Raw genomic sequence first — 24,560 nt, 5'->3', positions numbered from 1 at the left:
TTATCAGATTATATTGAAGTGAATTGGGTTTTTTTTAACTTGAGGAAAATAAAGAATTGCTATCAGGCATGATCCAATTGTGACTTAAGGACTTATCTTGACAATGGATTGAAGAGGCTTGGTTACACAATGTGACCGGCTAGCATCAGGTGAAAACCTGGTCTCACAAAAGCCCTTGGACACGTCCATGCAGGGTAGAGCTGCGCTTACAAGAAAGGCCAGGCAAGCTTCCAGGCCACAACCAAGGAGAAACTGTTAGGCAGATAGGCAGGGTTGGGATGTCCATTGACGCATGCCCAAGAGAGCCAAGCACGAGAGAACAAAGGCCTAGGTTTTCCCGTCAGTGGGCATGGATGGGCGTTAAACCTGGATCAGCCCACCTGGGCCAGGTGATTGCAATTCAGCCAATGGGGTTGATCTGGGGTCGTCCACCACGCCTCCCCCTGAAATCCTTGAAAAGGCAGGAGCCAGGGGGAGAGAAGAGAGAAACAACTGGACTGGGGAGAGAACTTGAGACAGGTCTTTTTGGAGGAGAACTTGGGAGAGAGATCTTTGCGTGACCTGAGCAGTCTCTGCCAGGCTGCATGGTCGAAAGGAATCCTATGGGTTTTACGCATAAAACCTGAAGCTGCTTTTAACTCTCATTAAATTCACTTGGATCACAAGCCAGGCTTCGGCGTGAATTCTTTCTCGTGTGGAGCCAAGGACCAAGGTGTAACTCTAGCCTGGAGAGAGATCTTAAAACAAAATGCTGAGACCAGCACATCTGTGGATTCTCTGATCCCCATGTCTCCTCTCCCCTCCCCCTCCCCCCAGAAGTCACGATCTTTGTTTTAAGGGCTTACGCTCTAATTGGGTCATCCCCACCCCAGTGAAAGCATGGACTATGGAGCTTGCTTCCTGCAAGTCCTAGCTCCTGGTACCTCACACGTGTGGATTCTCAAATGTATGTATGTGTTTCCAGTGTGATTTCCTCCATGGTTGGGACCTTCTTAACTCACCAAACACAGCCTAAACTTAGGCAGGGCTCTCTGGGAGGTCTCATCTCCAGGGTAGCCCCTGAAGCATACCCTAAACCAGGCTTTATGAAGGTTTTTATGGTCCAGGCCACGTTCCCTTCCTCCGAGGGAAAACTAGCTCCCCGGAAAGCAGAGTGCACAGTAAACCACAAAACAAGGGCCAACAGTTCTCATAGTCAATTATCAGCAAAAACCAAGATTACAACCCCAAGGGGAGCAAATGCAACCTTCGGAAAGAAAATAGCCTACCTAGGATTGTTCAGAGTAGAGAACAATACGTCCAGTAACCAATGGCGGACCATACAGCCCTTGGCCTACGTGCATTGGAATTGGGAAGTGCTGACTTTTGAAAAAAGGGTTAAGAGACTAAGGACCTGCAAAAACCCTTGCGACCGATTGCTCACACTCCGATTTCGACTCACTTCCATTCACTGCCATTCGATGCTGACGCCGAGAGGCCCTCTATAGCATTTCCAGGGCTGTAAAGTGTTAGGGAGAGCAGATTGCCTCATCTTGCTGCCCAGGAAGAGCTGGGAGGAGGGTCTGAATGCCCACCTTGCTGTTAGCAGGGCACCGATTGCGCTCTGGCACCACCAAAGGGCAGGGTTGTTCTCCACTGCGGCGTTTCAAGTGCTGAGAGCTGGGTGGCTCAGGAGCCATAATGTGGCTTTCTTGGTCTGGACGTACCTATGGCTCTGAAGTAAAATTGAAAATGAAAATAAAACTATCACAGCTTCACTGATAAAACTTTCAAAGGCCATTATTCAGAGAATAGTGATTTCATTTGATTGGAAAAATAGGGCTCTTGAATTATTTTTATCTCGCTGTGAGGAACCGGATTGGCTCTTTCCACCTCACAAGTGTGCTGACCCTCCCTCCGGCTTAGAGTGCACAGTGGGCACTCCATATGCATGAAATAAAAGTCCAATGCTTATTAGAAATTACCTCAGGAGAGAATGGAGAAAAGGCCATATTCAATGAGCGAAGACTTCTTCACACTGATGGAAGGTGTGACTGTTGAGAGTCACGGTGAATGCCCAACAGGATGAATCATGTATCTCCACTTATGCCCGTGAAGGCCTGACCCAGAAAGACTTGCCAAACAGAAGAACGAACAATTGCCAAGCTGGCGCAGGTGGGTGGTGTTTCGGTCTGTGGACTCACCCGACCCTCCATAACCACAGCAACATCCTGCAGAACAAAATATGTTGGTCAAGTCTTTTCAGAAATCAGATGATCAGATTATTTTCAGGAATTGTAAGATCGTGATCTGAGAGAAAGGAAATAAGGAGTGAGCTTGTTCCAAATTCTTCCTGAGGCAGTTGCAGGATTTTTCCACAAGACTGGAGAATTTAAAGATTGGTGAGGCTAGCGAAGCCAGAATTTGTTAGCAGATTCGTAGCAAGGAAGGAGCTATTTGGACCGAATCCCTGTTTACACGCATATGGGTGGATCTTCACGAAGCTATGCACCAATTTCATAGAGCGACAGCCCTCTCGAAAACAGATGTGGAGCTCTGTAACAAAATATTTATAAAGCAAATCCAGCAAGATTATTTTTTAAAGTACTCTTTATTCCATTAGTTCAAAGTTAGTTTGACATGGGAAGATCCATTAGCCATATTAGCAGAATAAAGGAGAAAATTTATTATTTTAATAGGTGGAGATAAAGCATTTGACAATTCCACATCCATCCATAATTAAAATATAAAACCCTATGAGAAAACAAGGAATAAAGGGAAGCGTCTTCAATTTGATGGAGGTTATCTATGAAAACATACACAGTGGACAAGCAGATGGATTCTGGGCTCCCATTTAAACCCAAGAACACTTAGTTCTGATAACATGACCCTGCTTGAGACTTGGCTTCATGAAGAGCTCACTGAAGACCAGGGTGCTACAGCAAAGTGTGGTGAAAGAGGGAAAATGGTGCCCGGTTATCAGTTGGGATAGTGTCTGGGGGTCTTTAAAAAAAAATAGTGTCTGGGTTCTTAGTCTTGTAGTCAAACAAGCAGCTATCTTAGTGAGGCATCAACTAAGTCCACATTGAAGAAGCATACCAGCCTGTGGGATCTAAAGATCATGATAACAAGATCCAAATCTAAAGGGAAAGCCCCAGAGCTTAAACAGTGAACACCCACTTTGTAGAAGTCTCTGGAGGAGAATGGGAGGCCCAAACCCATCTGCTAGTCAGCTAGTCAGATTGAGCGTCTGGCAGATCCCCGCTGACCACAAGTAAGGGACGCGAACAGCCTGATGACCAGACAGATTGTTGTGAACTTGACTATGAAGATTGAGCCATGGTATAATGCGATACTTGGTTCATTGACCTCCCTCTTGTGCCAACCTGAATGTGCTATAGGCTGAACTATTTCTCACCTGTTCCACAACCAAAATTTCTTCTCAGGCTTTCAAAATATTGCTGGTGGTCTCTTCTTTCTTGTGTTTTTAAAATCTTTATATTATTATTTTATTCTTTCTGCTTTTTAAATTGTTTCTGTTAAGTTTCCCAGTTTACAAAGCACAAGGGGTGGATGGAAAGAGAAAATAACTAATGCAATGGTTTATCAGGGGTGGAGAGCTGGGGAGGGTATGGGGAATTGGGGTACAAACAATGAATACTGGAGTGGGGGAGGAAACCCCAGAACTGATTGTGGTGGTATGTATACAACTCTTTTAAAAAAGCGATTTAACTACGGAAATGTGTGCTACATTGATATTATATCAAGAAAATGAAAGAAAGAAAGAAAGCATACTTGAACTTGACCAATGGTTGCCATGGGTGAAGGAGGAAGAGTTGTTGCTTAGGGGGCATTGGATTTCTGTGAATGGTGGTGGAATAATTTAGAAAAGTATGTCGTTCTACGTGTGAAAGTGGTAGAATTGGAGAATGTTTTGTTGTGTACACTTCTGCCACAATTAAAAAAATTACATGAATAACAGCAAGTCCAAGGAAGAGAAAATACTCTAAAATTGATTGTGGTAATGGTTGCACAACTCTTCTGATTATGATTGCACTATTCAATTATATGCCATGTGGATAATGTGCCAATAAGACTATTAAAAAGAAAGAAAACATACACAAACATTGTAAACCAAACAATTGAAATCTACTGCTGTGAAGTCAGTTCCAACTCATCGTGACCCTGTAGGACTGAGTAGAATGAATTGCTCCACAGGGTTTCCAAAGGAGCCCTGGTGATGTAGTGGTTAGCATTAGGCTGCGATCTGCATGGTGATCAGTTTGAAACCACCAGTAGCTGCTTGGGAGAAAGACTGGGCTTTATTCTCCCATAAACAGTTAAAATCTTGGAAACCTACAGGGGGTCACTATGAGTCAGCATTGACTTGATGGCAGCATTGACTTGATGGCTTATAGGGTTTCCAAGCTGAAAGACCAAATGCTTCTTCCCAAGACTGAGAAGCAAAAGATATTCACCTTAGTTCTAGTACTTCTTAGAAGATTTAAAAATAATTTTTATGCATGTGATTTTATCATCTATAAATTAGGGCACTTAAATTTTCCTTTTCAATTTACACTGCTTTGTTTCACTGTCTAGAACTTTCACTTAATCCAAGTGTGGACCCTGCAAATGGATTTGGGCTTTCACTGTCACTCAGAGCCTTTTGCAAACCAGGTGTTCACAATATAAACTCTGACACCATTCCCTCCTTTAGATTTGGATTATATTATTTACAAGCCTTGGATCACACAGGCTAGGGTGCGTTTTCCATGTGCACTTAGTTGATGCCTCGCCTTAGAGACTGCTTGTTTGAAAACAAGCCTTTAAGACATCCGATGTTATTTCCTCAAACTCAATATTGAAAAGGAACAAAGTTGAGCCCAAATATATCAAACTTATTATTTATTTTGACATGGTGAAAATAAAGAGCACAGAATTCTTTAGGGAATAGAGAGATGGAAACACCACCTTCAGAAGCGTGTAGATCCTGACAGAGGTTATGTTGAGAGAAACAATAATTTCATAGTTATATATAATGTATATATTCTCTTAAAATTTTTGAAGATTTTGTAGAAATACTTTTTTGACTTTTCCAAGATAGCTGACAAAAAATAAATAAAAACATATTACCACAATAAATGTAAAAGGATCAAACTTGCTAGATAATATAGGATATGGCAAATTCTCATTATTCATGGCACGTCTGTTCTATAAAGTTGCCACAAATACTGAATGAGTGAACACTGAATCCTTGCTCAGAGAGGAAAATACAAACTCAGGTTCCTGTGAGTCTTTGCTCACCTCTCCCCCAACTGATGAATTCTTAAGCTTGTTTCATGTGTTTTAATTGAAAGACAACTTACTTAATATATATTGTTGGTTCATTAAGAGGGAATTCAGGCCCAGAAGGACTGTAACTCTTGCTAGATCTGACACTTCCATATTCTTTTCAAAGAACATCGCAGCATTCTTGTAATTAGGAACATGAGCCAGTACTTCAGCACCAGACTTGGGGAACATTTTATATATATAAAATAAACACCAACAAAAAGCACAAAGAATGTGAAAAACATGGGATTAATTAGGCCACAAGAAGGATACTTAACAGTATAAGAGCTGAAACAAAAACCAGAGCATTATCTTTTTCTTTTCACCCAAGAATGTGTCCTTTGGGCAACTTAACCCCACCCCGTTAACACACACACACACACACACACACACACACTAAATACCTGCAAAAGCACCTAAGTATTAATCTGGAGGCTGCAAATACATTTTTATGAGCAGGTGACATTACATATATAGAATCCATGAAAAATGAGGTTCAATTGCTGTGGTAGTTATATAATCTCTTGTCAATTTGAGAGGATTAAGAGTGAAGGGGTGGAGTTCAGCCTGTCAATCAAGTCACAACTTGATGACCTCATCTGGAGGTGCTAAAGAGATAAATAGCTCGCTGGAGAGGGGACACAGGCTTACTCCCTGGAAGACCTTCTAGCTGAGAAGACACATGAAGCTATGCTGGTGCCATGTAGAGACTCCTGCCAGCGCTGAGATGCTTCCGCTGCCACCGGATCCACAAGACTTTCCACCCACTGGCCTGTGATCTTCCTGCATTCAGTATCATTGCATGTGTTTTGTGAGTTTGAAGAGGATATTATAGATTAGTATCAGACATATGGGTCAATATTGAGTTTAGGAACTTGATCTGGAGTGGGCTGCGATGTTTTGTATTTAAAGCTCTTTCTTATACACATGAGTGTCTATGAATTTGTTTCTCTAGTCAATTCAGGCTAACATAATTGCAATTCATTTTGGAATGCAATACAAAACCTGGTTCTGTACTGTTTTCAGAAACACATATAAAGCAAGTTGGTTTAAAGAAAGGGGCAAAATGTAAGGCAGGAGAATATAGAGCATGTACCCCCGAACTCTCACTGCTGCCGAGTCAACTCTGAATCAGTGTCCCTATAGGACAGAGTTGAGCTGCTCCTGTGAGTTCCTGAACTTGTAAATCTTCATAGGAGCAAAAGACCTCATCTGTCTCCTGTGGAAGCAGCTAGTGGGTTTAAACTGCTGACCTGGCAGTTAGAAGCCAAATGTTTAACCCACTGCTCCACTAAGGCGCCCTATCGATCACATGGAGATAAATATTATCTATATGTAAGCTGCCTTGTTGTGGCTGTTAAATGCAGCCAAGTCTGACTTGTTGAATCTATTCACAGCAGATGAAACACTACATAGTCCTATGTCATCTTCACAGCTGTTGCTAAGAGTGAGCCTATCATTGCAGTTATTGGGTTAACCCATGTCATCGAAGGTCTGGTCCTCTCCATCATATTCTTCTCCAGGGACTGATTCCTCCTTATAACACATCCAAAGCAAGTGAGGCCAAGTCTTGTCATGCTCACTGCTAAGGACCATTCTACTTATGCTTCTTCAAAGATAAACTTGTTCATTTTTATAGCTTTCCCTGGTATATTCAATATTCTCCAAAATAACAGAATTCAAATGCATCAAATAAGCCAACTTAGCTATGTTTATATTAGATTGCAAGGCAAAAACATTACTAGCATTATCATTTCAGGCATAGTGCTAAAAGGAATAATTCACTAAGAAAATAAAATGGACAAATCCAGAATTTATTATTCAAAATTTTATTACACATTTCAGTCAAGGATAAAACAAATATGATCATGATATCTACACTTTTCTAAACAAACAGAATGAGGTGGTTTGAATGGCTAGTTTCTCCAAACATTCAGTAAGTACAATTTGTGCCAGAAATCAAGATTCTCGATGTATTTTATGTTAGTATAACTTTGACACCAACAAAGCAGTGTCTGTGCAATGTCGTGAACCATTTAATATGACTCTTCTAGCCATGGCGTTTGTTACTCCCACCTAACGGCTCAGACATTCCTGATGGGTCAGGGTACAGTGTGGGAAGATACTGATTGGGTCCTATGATTCAGCTGTGAGTGATTAGTAACAGGATTAATTATGATTGCCCTCCTGCTGGGTATAAAATGAGCTATATTAGAAGCAGGAAGGAGGGAGTTTTCCTACCAGTAAAACATAATGGAGCCTGTGCTTTGGACCCTGAGATGCCAGTACATTGAATCTCCTTGGTCCAGGAGACAGCTGTGATACGAGAGGCAGAGGAGCAGCAATAGAAGAACCATGGGCCAGAGCATGAGACAGTGGTGGACCTTCCAACCCACAGAGCAAACAGAGCTGAGTGCTTTGGGGTAGGAGGCTGGCTTGTGGAGTGGGGTGCCCCCAGGTACTTAATTAGAGGAGCTAAGTTTGCTCTGATGGAGCTGGAGCTGAGTGCCCTTGGGTTGAGGCATGTAGCAGAGGAGCATGCACTTTGAGTTTTGTCTCACTGTCCTAGCAGAACAGAGGCCAGGTCAGTGGCTAAGGGTCAGAGTGGCCTACCTGTGGACAGGACAGAGAGGAAAGTGTCGTGACTGAACACCTGTATTCTACTCACCTGAATTGTAACCTGTTGACTTCTCTAATAAACCCCTAATCATGAGCATAGCCTGTGAGTTCTCTGTGGCCACTGCAATGAATTGCCCCTCAGGGGATGTCAGAATTGGCAAGGACGGGTGGAGGGTAGAGGCATGTCTGACCTCTGCCTGTGACAATCAGCCCTGGGAGCCAGAGTAGGTTAAATGTGGCCCCACACCAGTTCTTCAACATGTAAGAAAATGCAGGTACCTTTTACTGATGACACCCACATTCATAAACTATTAGCAAATGACCTATGTATTAAACAATTATAACAATCTAGTTCTAGAAGAAAGTTAGATACATCAATAGAATAGTTGGTGGATTACCAAGATAGATTCACTAGAGAGGAAACCAAAAAAACAAGCTCACAGCTGGAGTCAGTTACAACTCACAGCAACCTGATAGAACAGGGTAGAATTGCCCCTGTGGGTTTCCAAGACAGTTAATAATAGAGAGCCGCATATTTCTCCTGTGGAATGCCTGGTGGTTTCGATCAGCTAACCTTATACGCATAACCCAGGACTCCTCCACAGAGGAAAAGCTAGACTAATAATAAATGTATCGTGTTGAGACAACTTGTACTGTCCTGTGGGGGGAGGGTAAGATCTCTATTCCTCAAAATATCATGTTTCAAAGACAAAGTCAAAAGTTTAAGATTTTAGACAAAGACTCCAAGGAAAATGTGATAGAAGATACTATGCTAATATCTTAACCTTCAATACATAAAAAGACCTTATAAACAATGTCAAACAGATGACAAAGCAGAAAAGATATTTACAACCGATGTAAATCAACAAAGGAATGGTATCAAAAATGAGCCTATTGGGAACTGATTACAAGGATCCACATGTGACCTCTTCCTTGGGAGAGGGACAGCAGAGAAGGGGGAAGGGAGACTCCGGATAGGGCAAGATATGACAAAATAACGATGTATAAATTACCAAGGGCATATGAGGGAGGGGGGAATGGGGAGGGAGGGGGGGAATGGGGAGGGAGGGGGGGAAAAAAAAAGAGGACCTGATGCAAGTGGCTTAAGTGGAGAGCAAATGCCTTGAGAATGATTGGGGCAGGGAATGTATGGATGTGCTTTATACAATTGATGTATGTATATGTATGGATTGTGGTAAGAGTTGTATGAGTCCCTAATAAAATGTAAAAGGAGAAAAGAGAAAAAATGATTAGGGCAAAGACTGTACAGATGTGCTTTATACAATTGATGTATGTATATGTATGAACTGTGAAAAGAATTGTATGAGCCCCAATAAATTGTTAAAATTTAAAAAAAAAAGAGCCTATTCTAAGAAAAAGACCCCCAACACTAACTTTTACCCTAACACTAAACATTGAACTCAACCCCAATACTAATCCAAGTCATAATCTGATCTCTAACCATTAGCTTCTAACTAGCCCAATCTCTAACCCTACCCCTGTGCTACCAGGGCTCCTTAGTAGAAAAATAGGCAAAGAATATTCCAGGCAAAGAATGAGAATGGTCAATAAACAATTTAAACAGTTAAACTGATATAATGCCATCACTAATAGAAATCTTTTCGTAGTCATTGGTTTGGCTAATTTTAGTGTCCAGTAACACCAACTGATAGACAATGGATATGTACCCCAGATTTATATTGCCTCTTTAGGACCTATAAAAACGTTGTGAATTCAGTGGTCTAGAGCAGAGAAATCAACTGAACACTCAACAGTCCATTCGCACTTGACCTTATCCACTAGTCCCTTCAATGGACGATCACTTATTGCACTTGCCCTGCTTACCGTTTCCATTCCTCCTTTCCTGACACTCTGAACTTTGACTTGGGGATAAATGCTGCCTTTTGATTTTATTTGGTTTATTCTATCACAGGGGCGAGTTTAGTTCGACGTGAATGCTAAGGGTCATGGTCTCCAGGTCCTACCTTTCTCTATCTGACTAGTAACACTGGGCTCTAGTATATTTTGAGTTTTGTTTCACATTTTTGGCCACTTTATCCAGATCCCCTAATAGTCTTCTTCAGCGCAGTTAGTAGTGGTAACTGGACACCATCTAGTTCTCTTGGCTTCAGTTAGGGAGACTGATGTGTGTATGGACCATTAGTCATTGGACTAATTACTTATGTTCTTACAATTTTCATCACTATCTTTCCTTTGGATGTGTTGAGACCAACGGTTATCACTTCGACGCTTGTTTGCTGTGAGCATCTAAGGCCCCAGTCACTACTCAACCTAAGTAGAATGCAGAACACTGTCTTGGTACAACTGTTTGTGAGCAATTTGGTTACCTGCTGTAGAGGTCAATATTTTTTTATTATTGAGACTTCTCCAGATAATCATTTTGTAGTACTTTATGCACTGTGGTAGTTACATAACCTGTTGTCCATCTGAGCACAGGCTCACTCCCTGGGAGACATTCTAGTTGAGAAGACACATGGAACTCACTAGTGCCCTGAGCTGGAATTGCCACGTGGAGACCCCTGCCAGCGCTGAGATGCTTCCACTGCCCCTGGATCCACAACTTTCCACACACTGGCCTGCGATCTTCCTGCATTCGGCATCATTGCATGTGTTTCGGGGGTCTGATGAGGACTTTAGAGATTGGTATTGGACATCTGAGCTAACGCATACCAAGACCAACACACGCTGCTACACAAATGCAGACTGTTCACGGTCGCATGGGTTTGTAGTAGTGAAAAAGTGAAAACAAACTGTCTCTTAAAAAACAAATTGATGAATGAACAACGAAATTGTATGATGTGTGAAATAGATTCCATTTAAAACCATGTAAGCAAAAAAGATGAAATGATTTATTCTGGTTTATTTACAAAACATACAACAATGAAAATAATCTACATCAGCCAATATATACATATATATATCTCAAAAACAATGTTAAAAGTCTGCCACTACAAGGTATGTACAATGGGACATGGTATAAATGTTAAAATATAAAGTAATACTTAACATTTTGTGGACATGACAGAGATACAAAAACAATACACAGCAACATTAAGACGAATTTTAGGATACTGGTTGACTGAGAACAAAAAGATGAGGATGAAAGTTGCCAAGAAAGCATCAAGAACGATCATCTACAAAGCAAAAGCAGTCAGTGGTCTAGAACAGCAAATGGTACACCTGTTCTGTGGAGGGCCAGAAGAGTCTTTTGTTTCATAAACCAAAATGCAAAATTGTGGCTACAGTGTAGGTTCCTGGTGGCAGAAGCGTTGGTGGGGGAAGCGTGGCCAGCGGCAGCTCCACTGGAGACTGTGGGAAGAGGAGGCTCTCTGCTGCTGTGCTTCTTTTCACAAAACCTGGCAGTGAAGTTCTACTCTGTCCTACAGGGTGACCAGGAGTCAGAATCGACTTGATGGCAATGGGTTTAACCACATGTGATTGGTTACTGAGCACTTGAAATGTGGTTACCGTGAGGTTTAAAATTTTATGTAATTTAAGTTAACCACTCTAGAGTTTACATGAATCCAAAATAATGTAAGGAGTCGTTCAACAAGAGACTGTGCTAGGATAATAAGATGTATGAATCAATGATTTAGGAAACAAACAATTCTAACTGATGAAAGATTTTGGATAGGGATGAGTAAGATGGGGAATGCAGGAGGATAAAGATACAGTAAAAAAAAAGTCAGGAAAAATTAGAATTTGACAATGAAGAAACAAATCTAAAATTGACTGTGGCAACGAATACACAGTTCTCTCATGTATTTAAACCACAGACTTGTATATATAATACATGAATTTTATGTCACTAAAACTGCTAAAAATGAGACTCTGTTGTTCACAGTTTGTTCGGTTGAGAGAGTGGACGGGAAGCTACGCCCCAAGGAACACAGCAGACACGACCAAGGAGGAAGAGGACAGCGGCAATTAGAAGGTAAGACATCCAGTGTATCTTTGGTATTTGAAGAACCAAAGAAAAACAAAGTTAATCTAACACGAAACTTTACTGGTCTTTCAAAATGGAGGAACTACAATGCTTAAAAAGTTTAAAGAAACAAATTAACTAAACTAATTGCCTCTCATTGGTTTATAAAAAACTTAAAAAAGTGCAAACACAAAAAGTTCTTGATATTTTCACAATTAACCTTTGACATTTTTGACTAAATGAGGAGCTATTCGGAAAGCCCATGCACGTGATTTTGTTGAGGCTGCACTTTGAATGCACACTTAGGGCTGGGGCTTGTGAGTTAGTGTACCTAGTTCCTGAGCCCAAGTCACTAACCATAAGCTAGCTAATCGTGACTACACACATTTCAACTGACAAATATAAGGCAACAAGGGATCCACGAACAACGTATACCCTACTGTCACTGGAACGGTTTACTTTAACCAAATTATAAAGATTTCCAAAGATCTTCAACTTGTCTTCAGTATTCATTCACTCTAGTATCCCTCATTTAAGGGAAAGACGAAGGATGCCAAAAGCTTATAATGAAAATATTTTAATTTAATCATCATTAATTTTCAGTAATACACTTTGGGGCTAAAATGAAAGGTTTTAAGTAGCATAAGAAATCTACACTATTATAGTCGTTAAACCCATTTGTGTATATTTAAAACCACAAAGAAAAAAACTAACTACATTTATTACATTTTAAGTACAGTTTTGAAAAGAAGTTCATGATTGGGGGGCTAGTCAAGAGAATATTCTACGGCAATACTTTGACCACGTCCCCCGACATATGATCTCACAAGCAACAGGGGGAGGGATAGGATAACTTTCACGGCATCTAGCCAAGGTTCCAGGGCAGTGGCTGATTACTTTTTTCTCTTACTACTGTGTCGAGAGTCCTTTTTTTGCTTGAAAACAGGAGAATTCAAGAAACACAAATCTGTAAAACGGTCCCCCCTTCTTAGTTTTCTGTAAGGGTAGAAAGAGATCGTAAGTTTAATTATGAGCATCTTAACATTTGATAAAAAATTATTGTAAAACATGCCCGCGTTAGCATTTTAAATCTGATTTTCTCAAGTTTCACTTTTCAAGTAAGATTCATTCTCGAACAAAGCCATGTAATCGTGTTCTCCCCAAACGGATCACTGAAAACGACGTCCCACGAGTCAATACTTACGAAGACAGCGTGGGCTCCTTGTAGTTCATGCTGACAGTGCACCGGCGTTTAGGCATGGGCAGTGCTGCTGGGCTTCCTGGATTCTTTTTTGGAGACAGAGAATGTTTTCTGATCCTGATTACAGGAATCATGGAAACATTGGTAATATCCTTCAGACCAAGATGAGGTGATGGTTGATTTTTAAGTGGAGTACCTATTAAAATACCCTTTAATGAATATGGTTTCAAGACAGTCACAAGTATTAAAGTGGTACTCAACTATATATCGGGAAAACATAAAGTCCAGGATTTCAGATCACAAGGCACCCTCATGTTGCAATGGCTGTGCACTGGGCGGCTCACCAACAGCTGGCGAGTCCAACCCTCCGAGTGGCTCAGCGGGAGGGTTAAAAACTAACCGAACTCACTAGCATCGTTGATTCCAACTCATAAGCAAACTTATATAAGATTTCCAAGGTGGTAAATCTTTATGAGAGCAGTTAACCTAAATTTTCTCCCAAGGAATGTCTGCTGGGTTTTAACTGTCGACCTTGAGGCCGGCCAGCTCCATCACCAGGGTCCAGAGAGCTTCTCTCATAAAGATGATAGCCTAGAAAACGATGGGTCAGTTCTACTCCATCACAATCTGTTGCTGTGAATGGAAAAAATCTTAATGGCACCTACTAAACAATTATACAGATTTAAAAAAAACGTGTACTTTTCTTGAATGCTCTATGCTGCTGAAATACTAAATACCATCTATGTAAAGAGCTAATAAAAACTCTGCCAAATCTTTAAGCAGAAACAAACAATACCATTTTTTGGTCAGCTTGGCATAATGCATTAAACTAACTGCAGACCTTCATTGGAATCGCATCTTGACTTGCAGCCACCGAGGCCCCGGACCTCTCTCTTTCCGGACCCCCAGTTACAATGCAGAGGTTTTCATGAGAATTCTAAATCCTCAGAGCCTCTATGAAAGCGCCAAGAGATCGTTCTCGTTAGTGAAGTTACTGTGCTGAAAAGTTTTCTGATGGTTTTCCTACCAAACGCTTCCAGATTACATCTTTGGAATTGCATCTATATTGGGTGGCAGGACACAGCACACAGTAAGGATATTAAAAATAAAACAAAAATCCAGTTTCTTCAAATAGCCATAAAAACAAACAGCTTCTCCCTTCTTAAAAAATAAAATGATATTCGTATGCTATTGTTGTATTGATTTCAGACTAATGGAAAGTAATGTAACCCGTTTTAAGCTTTGGCTTATTTACAAACAAAACAGGCATCCTGATATAAACACTTCATACAGTTGATCTGGGGATAACATGAAATAACAATACCTGGAAAATGTGGAACCTGCATTGTATAGTTTTACTAGATTATCTAGAATTCTCAGATGAGAATCTCCAGGCTGGAGTATCAACATCTGCATTACAGTGTGTTGTCAGTCAGTCAGTCCTGACTCTCAGCGACCCTGTGTGCAGAACAATGAAGCACTGCCTGGTCGGGCACCATACTTTCACCTAATCAAAAAACTTTCTGAGGTACAGGTTTTCGATTAGAAATATCATACAAAATATGATTAAGGCTATCAGTTGAAGAAAAAGCTTCTTAGTTTCAATAGGCCACCTTCACTAACTATAAAATTACGAAGCATAGTCATTAAAATGGCAAATAACTAGATTCAATTTTGATTTCATTTTCATGGGGAGGGTTCAAAGGAATATATGTATAAAGATACCTTAATTCCATTGAATGCAAAACAAGTCCCGACCTCCTTTGGGGGACTCATTTCTTGGAAATAAAAATGCTTTCAATTCTAGTGTTTGTTGTTACAGAGGATTTAACTTGAAGTAGGTACAACACAACTGTGATTTCCACCCTCAGCCTTCCACTGTCTGATGAGTCTGTTAACTTCCCCCAAAGTCAGACAGATGGTAAATCTCTAACTTCCCCTAGAGAGACAGATGGCAAGTACAGTATGGTATATAAGCATCAGGAACAATCATAAACATTAAAAATGCAGACAGACAAATGATTACTTACTGGTAGGAGTTTGGATTGGCTTGGAATCTTCCATCTCTTTTTCATCCGTATATTTTAATGTTCTTTTAGATTGAGGTCTGGTGCTTGGGCTCCTATCTGATTTGGTGTTGAGATTTTTTAAGGTCTTGCAAACGTTTTTAGAAGGCAAATAGAAGTCATCTGAATCATCTCCTGAATCACCTGATTCACTATTGATCACATCAGACTCAGTGCTGCTTTCTTTTCTTGTAGAATCACTGCTTGTTGCATTTTGCCGGAAAGGAGTTAGATGAACACCTTCTTCCAGATTAAAATTATAAGCATCATTGGAACTGACAGATTTGTCCAGTTCTTTTTTGGAAGAGGCTTTCTTATTTTCACTTTTGCTCCCTTTACATCTTGTTACAGCCTTTGATTTTCTTTCAGCTTTTCTGTTCTCTTCTCTTTTTCTTCTCTGTGCAGTTCTAGTCTTAGTTTTCATCTGTTCAGATTTAGACTCTAAAATGACTTCTTTTGTTTCAGTAAGGTTTCCTGGTTGAGTCAGCTTTGGAGATAAGTTAATCAGGTCCTCCTTCCACTGACAAACATCTTGTTTTACATTTCCAGGTATGTGCATGTTTAACATTGGGTTTGCAAATGTCATTCTTTCTAATTCAAAAAGTTCCCTCAAATGACTGGTTTCAGAGCCACCCACTGTATCTAATTCTTGTATACTGTTAAAATGCTTCTTTAAACCTCGCCGGAGAGATACAGTTTTAGGTAAGGCATCATTAGGAAACTTAGCTCCATGTGCATCCAAATCAAATCTTAGTCTTTCATGAGCAACAGGAGGCATCTGCTCTGAGAATTTAAAAAATGAATAATATTTTCACTTTATGGAAATTGTAATCACAAGAATCTTAGAGTTTAATATTAATCACATTAAAATAGAGCGCCTAAAAAGGAAGCCATCTATAGTTGTCTGACATTTACTTAAGTAAATAAAAGGCTTCAAACTTGAACATTAACATTTAATTTACTTGGCAATGACCAACTGATGACTTACATCTGACTAGTGTAAGACTCTTATGTAATTAAAAAAAATTCTAACTTGGTGTTAGTTTAAAAAACGAGCAATTGAATTGAAACCCCTAACTTATTCTTCAATAAAACCAATCTTGTATTTTATTTGGCTATTCCATTACTAGGTTCTGTGGGTAACAAGAGAAAGCTTAGAATCTCACTGGAATTATAAACTTTATCTGTATGAAGAAAATCAAACGAGTCACTTCCAAATGAGTAGTCTGTATGTGTCTGTGATTATAGGCTCAGAGAACTTCATATCCTAAAGACGGACAGATAAAGAGGGATCTAAGTTGTTCTTTGAAAAATGAGGACGATGTAAACGGTTGGAAAGCCTTTCGGATGAGAAGTATAATCTGTGTGCTTAGTAAAAGCGGGCATATGCATCTGGCTCCCCATACTCAAACACCACCCTCCTTCAAAGCTCACATCAAGTGAAGGGGAGTGAAGCCTAAGTTGGCACATCGATTTCTAACTGGAAGAACAGAGTTCTGGAGTTCAATTTTGGATTGAAATCCTAGGTTGTACCAGCTGGGGTCTTCAGATATATTTTCTTTGGGTCTATGTACAATGAGATTGACAGGAACTATATTTCAAGTTTGCTGTATGTAAAATGCCGAATGCAGAACCTGCACATGCAAGGCTGAGTAAACTGCAGCTTGAGTTATGGCCAAGGATCTGAGGAGTTTGGGCACAGCAAATGAATGCATTTTAAAATTCTATTATTCTGTGTGAAATAAAATGGTTTTCTTTGAGCAGATTTAAAATCTTAAAAAAACAAAAGCAAAAAAAAAAACCCCAAGTAATTTAAATCATGTTATTTGTAAAGACCTTAATAACACTTTATATTCTCACTTGAATTACCTTTTATTTGAAATGATTCTCCTTGTTCTGGAAGGTCCGCTTCCTGAGGAGGCATTTGTCTTTGAAAAAAAAAAGTAAATAAAAGAAATTGATCAAACAATCATGCAAGAAAAACAAATTTGATATTTTCCTAAATTAAAGGCTTTTTATTTTTAATATTGTTTCATAATTCTACTCCAAATTAGTACATATGTTCTGTATCAAAGGAACCAGAAACCATCTAATTACATAGAAGCTGGTTTGCTTTGATGATAATCAACTTCTACTGGAAGTTTATGGACCAAGATATTCCAGTTGGACAGCTCCTCCTGAAAACAGGCCAGGGCTTTTTGACTGCAGAAACCACCAATCAAAAGGAACGTATGGAATGCTTTCAGAGAAGCCACTTGATCACCCTCTGTCTTTAGGAGCCAGCTGCCATCCTGATCAGAACGGCGATGCGCTGCTAGTGGCATGTTTTCATGGTGCTGCTGTCGCAGCGCCTACGAAGTTGTTTAACACTCCCTTGTCTTTAAAACCTGCTTTGGTCCATTGGACTAGAACATTTCTTTATGCTTTAACACGATTACAGGTAGCTTCATTGCAATGGAAAGTTCACTCTTTGTTCAACAATTGAACAGCGTTTTAGGTGACAGAGCTGTGGTAGCCACCTCTGAACGACTTTGGAAATCCTAAAATGCAGTCATTTTTGTGGTGATGACTGTACACCTCCTCTCGATGTGATTGAACTATTACAGTGTATGATATGTGAAATATACACCAATGAAGCTGTTGGGGGAAAAATTCAATCATTTGAATCGATTCAGGATGAAAATAAATCAGTGGGACTGGAAAGCACATTTGTGGGTACTTCCGTGAGGAGAGCTGACAGACTGCAGAAGAACAGGAGGGACATGTCCATGTACGTCTCACTCAGGGCGATTAGGCGGCCTGGAAAATAACGGGCCATATGTGGACAAATTTTATGGTTGTGACAAATGAGGGGTTACTGCTGGTATCTAGTGAGTAGAGGCTAAGAATAATGCTAGCCATCCCACCATACATCGGTGACTCCGTAACAGAAAATCACGTGCCAAGACTGGGAAGCCCTGGGCTGCAGTGATGATAATGCCCTTCGATCCCGAGGCTCTGGTTCCAAGGGTGTTTGTTACTCAAAGTAATCAAATTGCATTTTACCATATATAATTATACCAATAAAACATAAACGGATAAAACAGACTTCATTCAAGAGAAGATGAGGATTAGGGAGTCTGACTGTATTCAAAATAAACTGATCCAGCAAAATCGTGAAATAACTATGTTAAAGATTTTTTTATAATACTTATTTTATACCCAATTTGTAACACTGGCAAGAAAAAACGTTTGAATAACCAAATTCTTAGACTGAGAATATGCTAGAGGAAAATACTATTAAGTTTGAACAGTTTGAACAAGCCTTTTTAATTCCTGGCCAGTAAGAAATAATAGGGGGAAAAAAAAAAAAAGAAGCTTTAGGTTGGCTATTTGTAACAGACTTTCAATTTATGAAATGTTCTTCCATATTTTGTCAATAAGAACAGTAGACTCCAAAGGTGATTCAACATAATGCAAATTTCCTTTCAGAAATGTATCACGATTTATGATTATCACTACAAAATTTTGATACTAACGGTAAATTCATCACAGACACAGTGCTGTCATCGTTAGGACAGTCCGTTCCGGCGAGACTTACTTCCCGGTTCTGTTAATGTATGAAAACACAAGAAACCAATGTTACAAGTTTTCAGGACAGAGCTTCATGCATTCAACAATAAATCCCTATTGACAATTGCCTAGGGAGCCGGCCTCTGTGCTACAAACTGGGGCTACAGCTGCCGCACTGCTATGTGGACGGTACCGAGGGTGACGGGGCCGTCAGTCGATATTGGAAGGTTCTTTTGCACAGGGTGACTTTGATCTCAAATTTGAAGAGCATGAAGGAGTTACTCACTGAAAGGACAGGGAAGCGAAAGCCGGGGAAGCAGCAGCTGCAGAAGGAAAGCTACAATGTAGGGAAAACCTTGCTGGTATGCGTGAGAGCGTGCTGTGTGTGTGTGTGTGTTGGCTGGGCCACAGTCTATGAATGGTAGGTGGCCACGGAGAGGTTAGCTACCATAGGAGCTTGAGAGCCAGGAGTTGGATTTTGGTTTCAGTGTGATAAAAATAACACCTAAATGAGGGGCTTTAAAAAAGTTTATGATACAGGGAATGGCCTTTTCACTCATTTTTTTCCACGAACTTTTTGAAGTCCTCATTATGCACACTAAACTGAATGAGGTAATCAACCTGAAATGTAATCCTGTTAAATTTTACCCTTTTTAAGTCAGTACCGCTAATGATCTGGAACTAGTGTTATAATGGAAGGTAAATTACATCCCCAGCCCCAAATATCATATAGTAAAAAGTACATAAGTATCTTTGTTGTATGGATGCATGAACTCTGTCACTGACTCCTCCTGTCAGGGCCATGCAGTTCCAATTCCATTCTCAACTCTTCCCCACACCCTGACTATTATGGTCTGCATTTCTCGCCCAGTCTCCTGGACTATGTGCCCAGTGCAACTGTCTGCACTGGCAGAGGAAAGAGATGGAAAGAAGAGTAAATTCTACTTTGTTAAAACCTGGCACTCACCACTGCTTTCCTTTTTTCTGCCCTAACCCATTTCCCTGGCAAAGGCTTCTGGGTAAAGGGAAGGAGAAACTGGCTCATCATTACTCCTCTGAGTATTAATGTGTAACGAGACACAAGGACTATCCTAAATTAAGCTTTCTCCATGTGTGCTTGGCTGGCAGATATGTGATCCCGTTCTATACAACCTTGGACACAAAAGAGAATAAATATGGTCAGCAAAGGATTCAGGATGCCTGTTTGGAGGTCATTGTCCAGCCTTCCTTATTTCAGCAACGAGAACATTGCAATTGTGAAGAGGGCTCAGGCCGGGGAGTGTTGGGTTCTGAATTGCATGGGGTTGCTGTAGGTTAGACCTGACCCATGGCACCTAACAACAATACTATGCAAATAAGATTCCCCCAAGTCATGTACATATTACTGCCAGCCCTTCCCTCCCCCAACACACACACACACACACACACACACACACACACACACACACACACACACGATAAGGAGACTAAACAAAGCTAGGGGTTATAGCAGTAAACTCTTTGGACTACTCTAATTCGCCTACCACTTTTAGACCTTTAGCATAGTAGCCTTACTTTTGACTCACTTAGTTCAGCATTCAAAAGTGCAAGGTGGGTATAAACAAACAAAACAAACTCACGGTCATTCAGCCTCATGGTGACCCTACAGGACACGGTATAACTGTCCTTGTGAGTTCTAGAAGTTGTAATTCTTTTTTTTAAATTTTTTAATTTTTTTTTGAAGTTGTAATTCTTTACGGGAATAAAAAGCTCTGTCTTAGAGCAGCTGGTGGCTTTGAACTGCTGACCTTGTATTTAGCAGCCCAACACATAACCAGTACAACACCAGGGTTCCTTACTAGGTGGGTAAATCCCACCTTTATCATCAATTCCATGGCAAGGATCAGCATGGATCCAATACATAGCTAGAAATAGATTCAGGATTCACCTCTCCACATTCTCTGATATCTTGTTGCCAGCCACTTCCTTGGCAAGTTTTCTCCCTGGCCCTTATCCCTGACTACCTAAAGCTGGGTCAGACAACCCTGTCCACATGAGGCTCAGTCATGGGGGTGCAGGTGTAGGCATAAGAGTCAATATTTCAGATCAGTCAGCCCCCCTCTCTCTCTAGTCCCCTGGGACTAAGTCCCAAATTCGAAGGACTGTTCTCCTTCAACTGTTTATGTAGCCTTTCTCTGACCAACAGTCACCAAAAGTTGGCTTCTCCGTAGTTAGAGCTCTGTCCCTAAGATGGCCTTCCCAGATCTCTCCTCTGGATTAGCTACAGCAAACCTTGTAGTTTTGTTAACTCAACATAGTAGCTGACAAAATTCACAGAGATGATTACCTAAATTTCCAGTCACTCATTTGTTACAACCCGACATGATACAAGTGAAGACATGCATAGGCCAGGTCTGGGACTTGCAGCATCAGGGCCCCCAGTTTCTTCAGGGAAGGGCTGCATCCTCTCTAATGCATGAATGTTCTCTCACGTTTCCAGGAAGTCCCAAGGAGAGCTCCAAGGCCCAGGGTCCCTCCGTTCCTGAGGACTCAAAGTGTGTGCACGACAACAGCCTTAATGCATAATTATGATCTAGCCAATCAAAGAACATGCATGATGCATATGCCGGTTCTCTTTTTGATGTTACGCGGGCAGGGCCTGGGGAGCCCCTAATTACTTGCTTGAATAGTTTGGGAAACAAATGTACCTTAAATTGCTCAGGCATATTATAAACAAACAAACAAATAAATACAAAAGTCCAGTTCTCTGTCTCACAAGGCCCAACAGTGGAAAAGCTCAAACCATTTCCTCTGCACTTTATCTTGCTATCTCCTTTTAGAACTAAGTTAGATAACCACAGGCCTTTATGCATGACGCTCTCGAAGTGATTAGACACAATAGTTTGGCTGGAGTGCTCTCTGGAGATTGTTTGAATTAATTCACCAATAATAGACTATCAGGAATTGATTTCAAATAATTTATCAAAACTATAGATTCATGGGCTTAGCTCCCCTGCCCCCCACCCCATAAGAAAGCAGCCTTTTCCATGGAAATACCTGAAGCAGTTCTTCCTCTTGATGTGAAGCGAATTTTTCTCTTAATGCGTATAGCTGAAGTGCAAGGTAGTAACATTCTTTTCTCAGCTGCAGAATGATATTCTGGGCTTCTTTCACTTTTGATTTTTCACTTTCCAAGGCCAAAACCAACATTCGATTGTTGTCCTGGTAATTCTTCAGCAGTGAAGAAGTGTTGGCTATTAGAGGAATTAAAAAACAACAATTGCATTACTTACTAAACTTAAAAGGTTAAAAATGATGCAAAAGGAGAGCATGACCATCTCTTACTGGTTATCTGGCATGGCGCTGCTACAAAAGACTTGCGTTTGCCAATCTCCGACAAGTTTTTATTCCTTTTCTCCTTCATCCGTTTCTTTATGTCTTCTAGGCTGTCCTGAAAGGACCTTTTGAGGCACCGTTCCTTGGCCATCTTCTGCCTAATAAGAAAGAAAGGAAAATGAATCCAGGTAAAAAAACAAAACAAAAACAAACCCAAACCCAAACATAAAAAAAAAAGAAAGTGAATCCAGGTCGACCCAGAAAGTATCGACTGAACTGGGATGCTGATGATCTTGAGCATCTTCCCTATGATGTTTAATCAAGTTAACAAAAAAGAAACTTGTTGATAGGAAATTTTATTCCCTGTCGATGCAAGATGCTTACAAAGGGGTGTGGCAGGGAGAGCGAAAGTAAACAGACAGCTCAGATGTTGGTGCTGTTTCCTCCTCTTTTCCATTTCACTCATTTAGGATGAAATCCACTTATTTGATAAAAAAAATTGCATACCAACTGTGTGCAAGGCTTCTGGGGGAATATCACAGAGGCATACAGAGATGAATCCGTTATTAACAATCCCCCTATCCGAACTCATATTAAAAGCAGTCAAAGACTTTCCTTTCAAGGACGTGTGGTGTAAAAAGGGGCAGTAAGAACACGAGAGTGATCTAGAATTGTCTCCAGGGTCCTGCTGCTAAGACAGCGCGGGGGGCGGGTCAGGGCGGTCCGTCCATAAAGCACGCTCCCAGCCCAGAGTCGCACGTACGTACGTGGCCTTCCAGCGGGCGCCCCAGGCCACGACGACCCGACAGGGCCTTTGCTGCAGGGCTTGTCCGACACAACTCCGAGGGGTGGGAGGGTCGGGGCTCCAGTTAGACAACAAAAGGAGGAATGAGCCGCTGAGCGTGCAGGTACGAACCCGGCTCAGCCCGACCTCAGCTGGACACAGCGAGTCCCGAGCGAGCCGGCGCAGGGCGCACGACGCCCCAGCTCCACTCCTGCACCCCGCGGCCGAGGGAAAGAGTGCCGGAGGCGGTCCGGCAGGCACGGTAAGAAGAGTACCTGAGTCGCCGCCACCCTCCTCACATCCTAAGCCTCGGCGAGGCTGTCCCGCCACGCGCGAGCCCTAGACCCGGGCTCTCCCCGGATCAGGCTCGGCGGTCTCGATCGACTTCCGCGGATACATTCGAAATTCCCCGCTGCGCTCGCCCATTGGCTAGCTTGGAGACGACCACGTGACACCACGCCGCCGCCGCCGCTCCAAGCCCGGGGGAGCCCCGCCTCTCTGGGCGGCTCCACATCCGGGCATTCCCACGCCAAGCTCGGGGGCGGGGCCACTCATCCAGTCTTGTGATTGGCCGGGACTTTTCTTCGCCGGGACGCGGTGCTGTGGCGGCAGAGCCGCTCCGGAAGCGGCTGGGGGACTTTTCGGACGATTAAAAAGCAGAGGGTCGAGTTGGAGTCTCGGAGAATCCGTGCGGCAGCACAATTTCCCACAGGGTCTTTACGGAAAGCCAATCTTTTCGGAAGCGGACTGCCGCGTCTGCCTCCGGCCGTGACCGGCGGGCCTGCGGGTTAGCCGCCGGGCGCTGCACCCCGGTACCCCAGCGTTCCCGGGAGTCCTTGAGGTGGCCGCGCAACGCCCGGTTCCTCATATCTTTTTGAATTAAATCATTTTATTGGGGGCTCATCCTAATGGAGACTCCGCTGTCTCTGAGGCGGCATTTAAGAGCGCCCTCTTATGAGAAGAATCTTAATTGCCAGCCTCGGTAGCCAGTTACACTTAAAAGGAAATTAACAACCGAAACAGTTACCAAAATTTGGATTAAGAGGATGCTCTTAGGGAAATTTAAGATACCCGAACGATTCGCCGCTTGTAGGGGATTCTTCTGCTTTTCTGCCTGGCTTTTTTATCTGCAGGAAATGGAACCAGCATATCCCCTTCAGTAGTCTTAGGGATTCTTTATCCTCTGCCCAGTCACCCACTTTTGTCAACTTTCTAAGTGTATCAGGGCCGAGTAGAGTCTGATGCAACTCTCCTCCCATATGTTTAGTAGCCAGAGTGCTTTGTGTCTGTGTGCGCCAACATTTATTTTGTTCACAATTTAGGAGGGCAAAAGGCAGAATTCAGGGTGCCTACCCCAGAGGAAGGCTTTCGCTCCCTGCTGGGTCTCAACTTTTGCCTTTCTCTTTCAACCTCGGATCCTCGACGATCTTCCTTGTTACCTGGCATCTCTATTTCCTCATCTGTGCTTGTCTGCTTCCTCCCTCACTTGATCTACTCATTTTATCTCTCCAAAGAGATGGATATAAATACTCCTTATCATTAACATAACACAGGGAATGCATTCCCAAATGGGATGATAACCAGATGTAGAGGTGTTAAGAGTTTAGCACACATATTTTTGGGGGACACAGTTCAGCCCGAGCAGGTGGGGATTCCCAATAGAGCGATGGCCTTGGGAGGGCTGAGGGAGTACTCAGGAAGGCTTGGAAAGCTACAGATGTGGTGAAGCCTGTGGAGTCCAAGATAACCTTGAATTTGTTTGTTTGG

General features: G+C 41.7%; 1 protein-coding gene across 1 annotated transcript; it reads right to left on the bottom strand.

Moving 5' to 3' along the window:
- Window positions 1–10,810: 10,810 nt before the first annotated feature.
- On the bottom strand, window positions 10,811–23,221 carry SGO1 (shugoshin 1). Its single transcript, XM_075547169.1, has 8 exons — window positions 23,069–23,221; window positions 22,019–22,167; window positions 21,731–21,927; window positions 18,661–18,731; window positions 17,012–17,070; window positions 15,107–15,925; window positions 13,080–13,272; window positions 10,811–12,871 (listed from the first exon to the last, which is right to left on the bottom strand). The coding sequence occupies exons 2-8, from the start codon at window positions 22,158–22,160 to the stop codon at window positions 12,769–12,771; spliced, it is 1,584 nt and encodes a 527-aa protein (XP_075403284.1). The 5' UTR covers window positions 22,161–22,167; window positions 23,069–23,221; the 3' UTR covers window positions 10,811–12,768.
- Between the last annotated feature and the right edge of the window lie 1,339 nt (window positions 23,222–24,560).

Source organism: Tenrec ecaudatus, chromosome 4 (genome assembly GCF_050624435.1).
Source record: "Tenrec ecaudatus isolate mTenEca1 chromosome 4, mTenEca1.hap1, whole genome shotgun sequence".
NCBI classification, from domain to species: Eukaryota; Metazoa; Chordata; class Mammalia; order Afrosoricida; family Tenrecidae; genus Tenrec; species Tenrec ecaudatus.
This window is presented reverse-complemented; position numbering and strand designations above follow the sequence as displayed.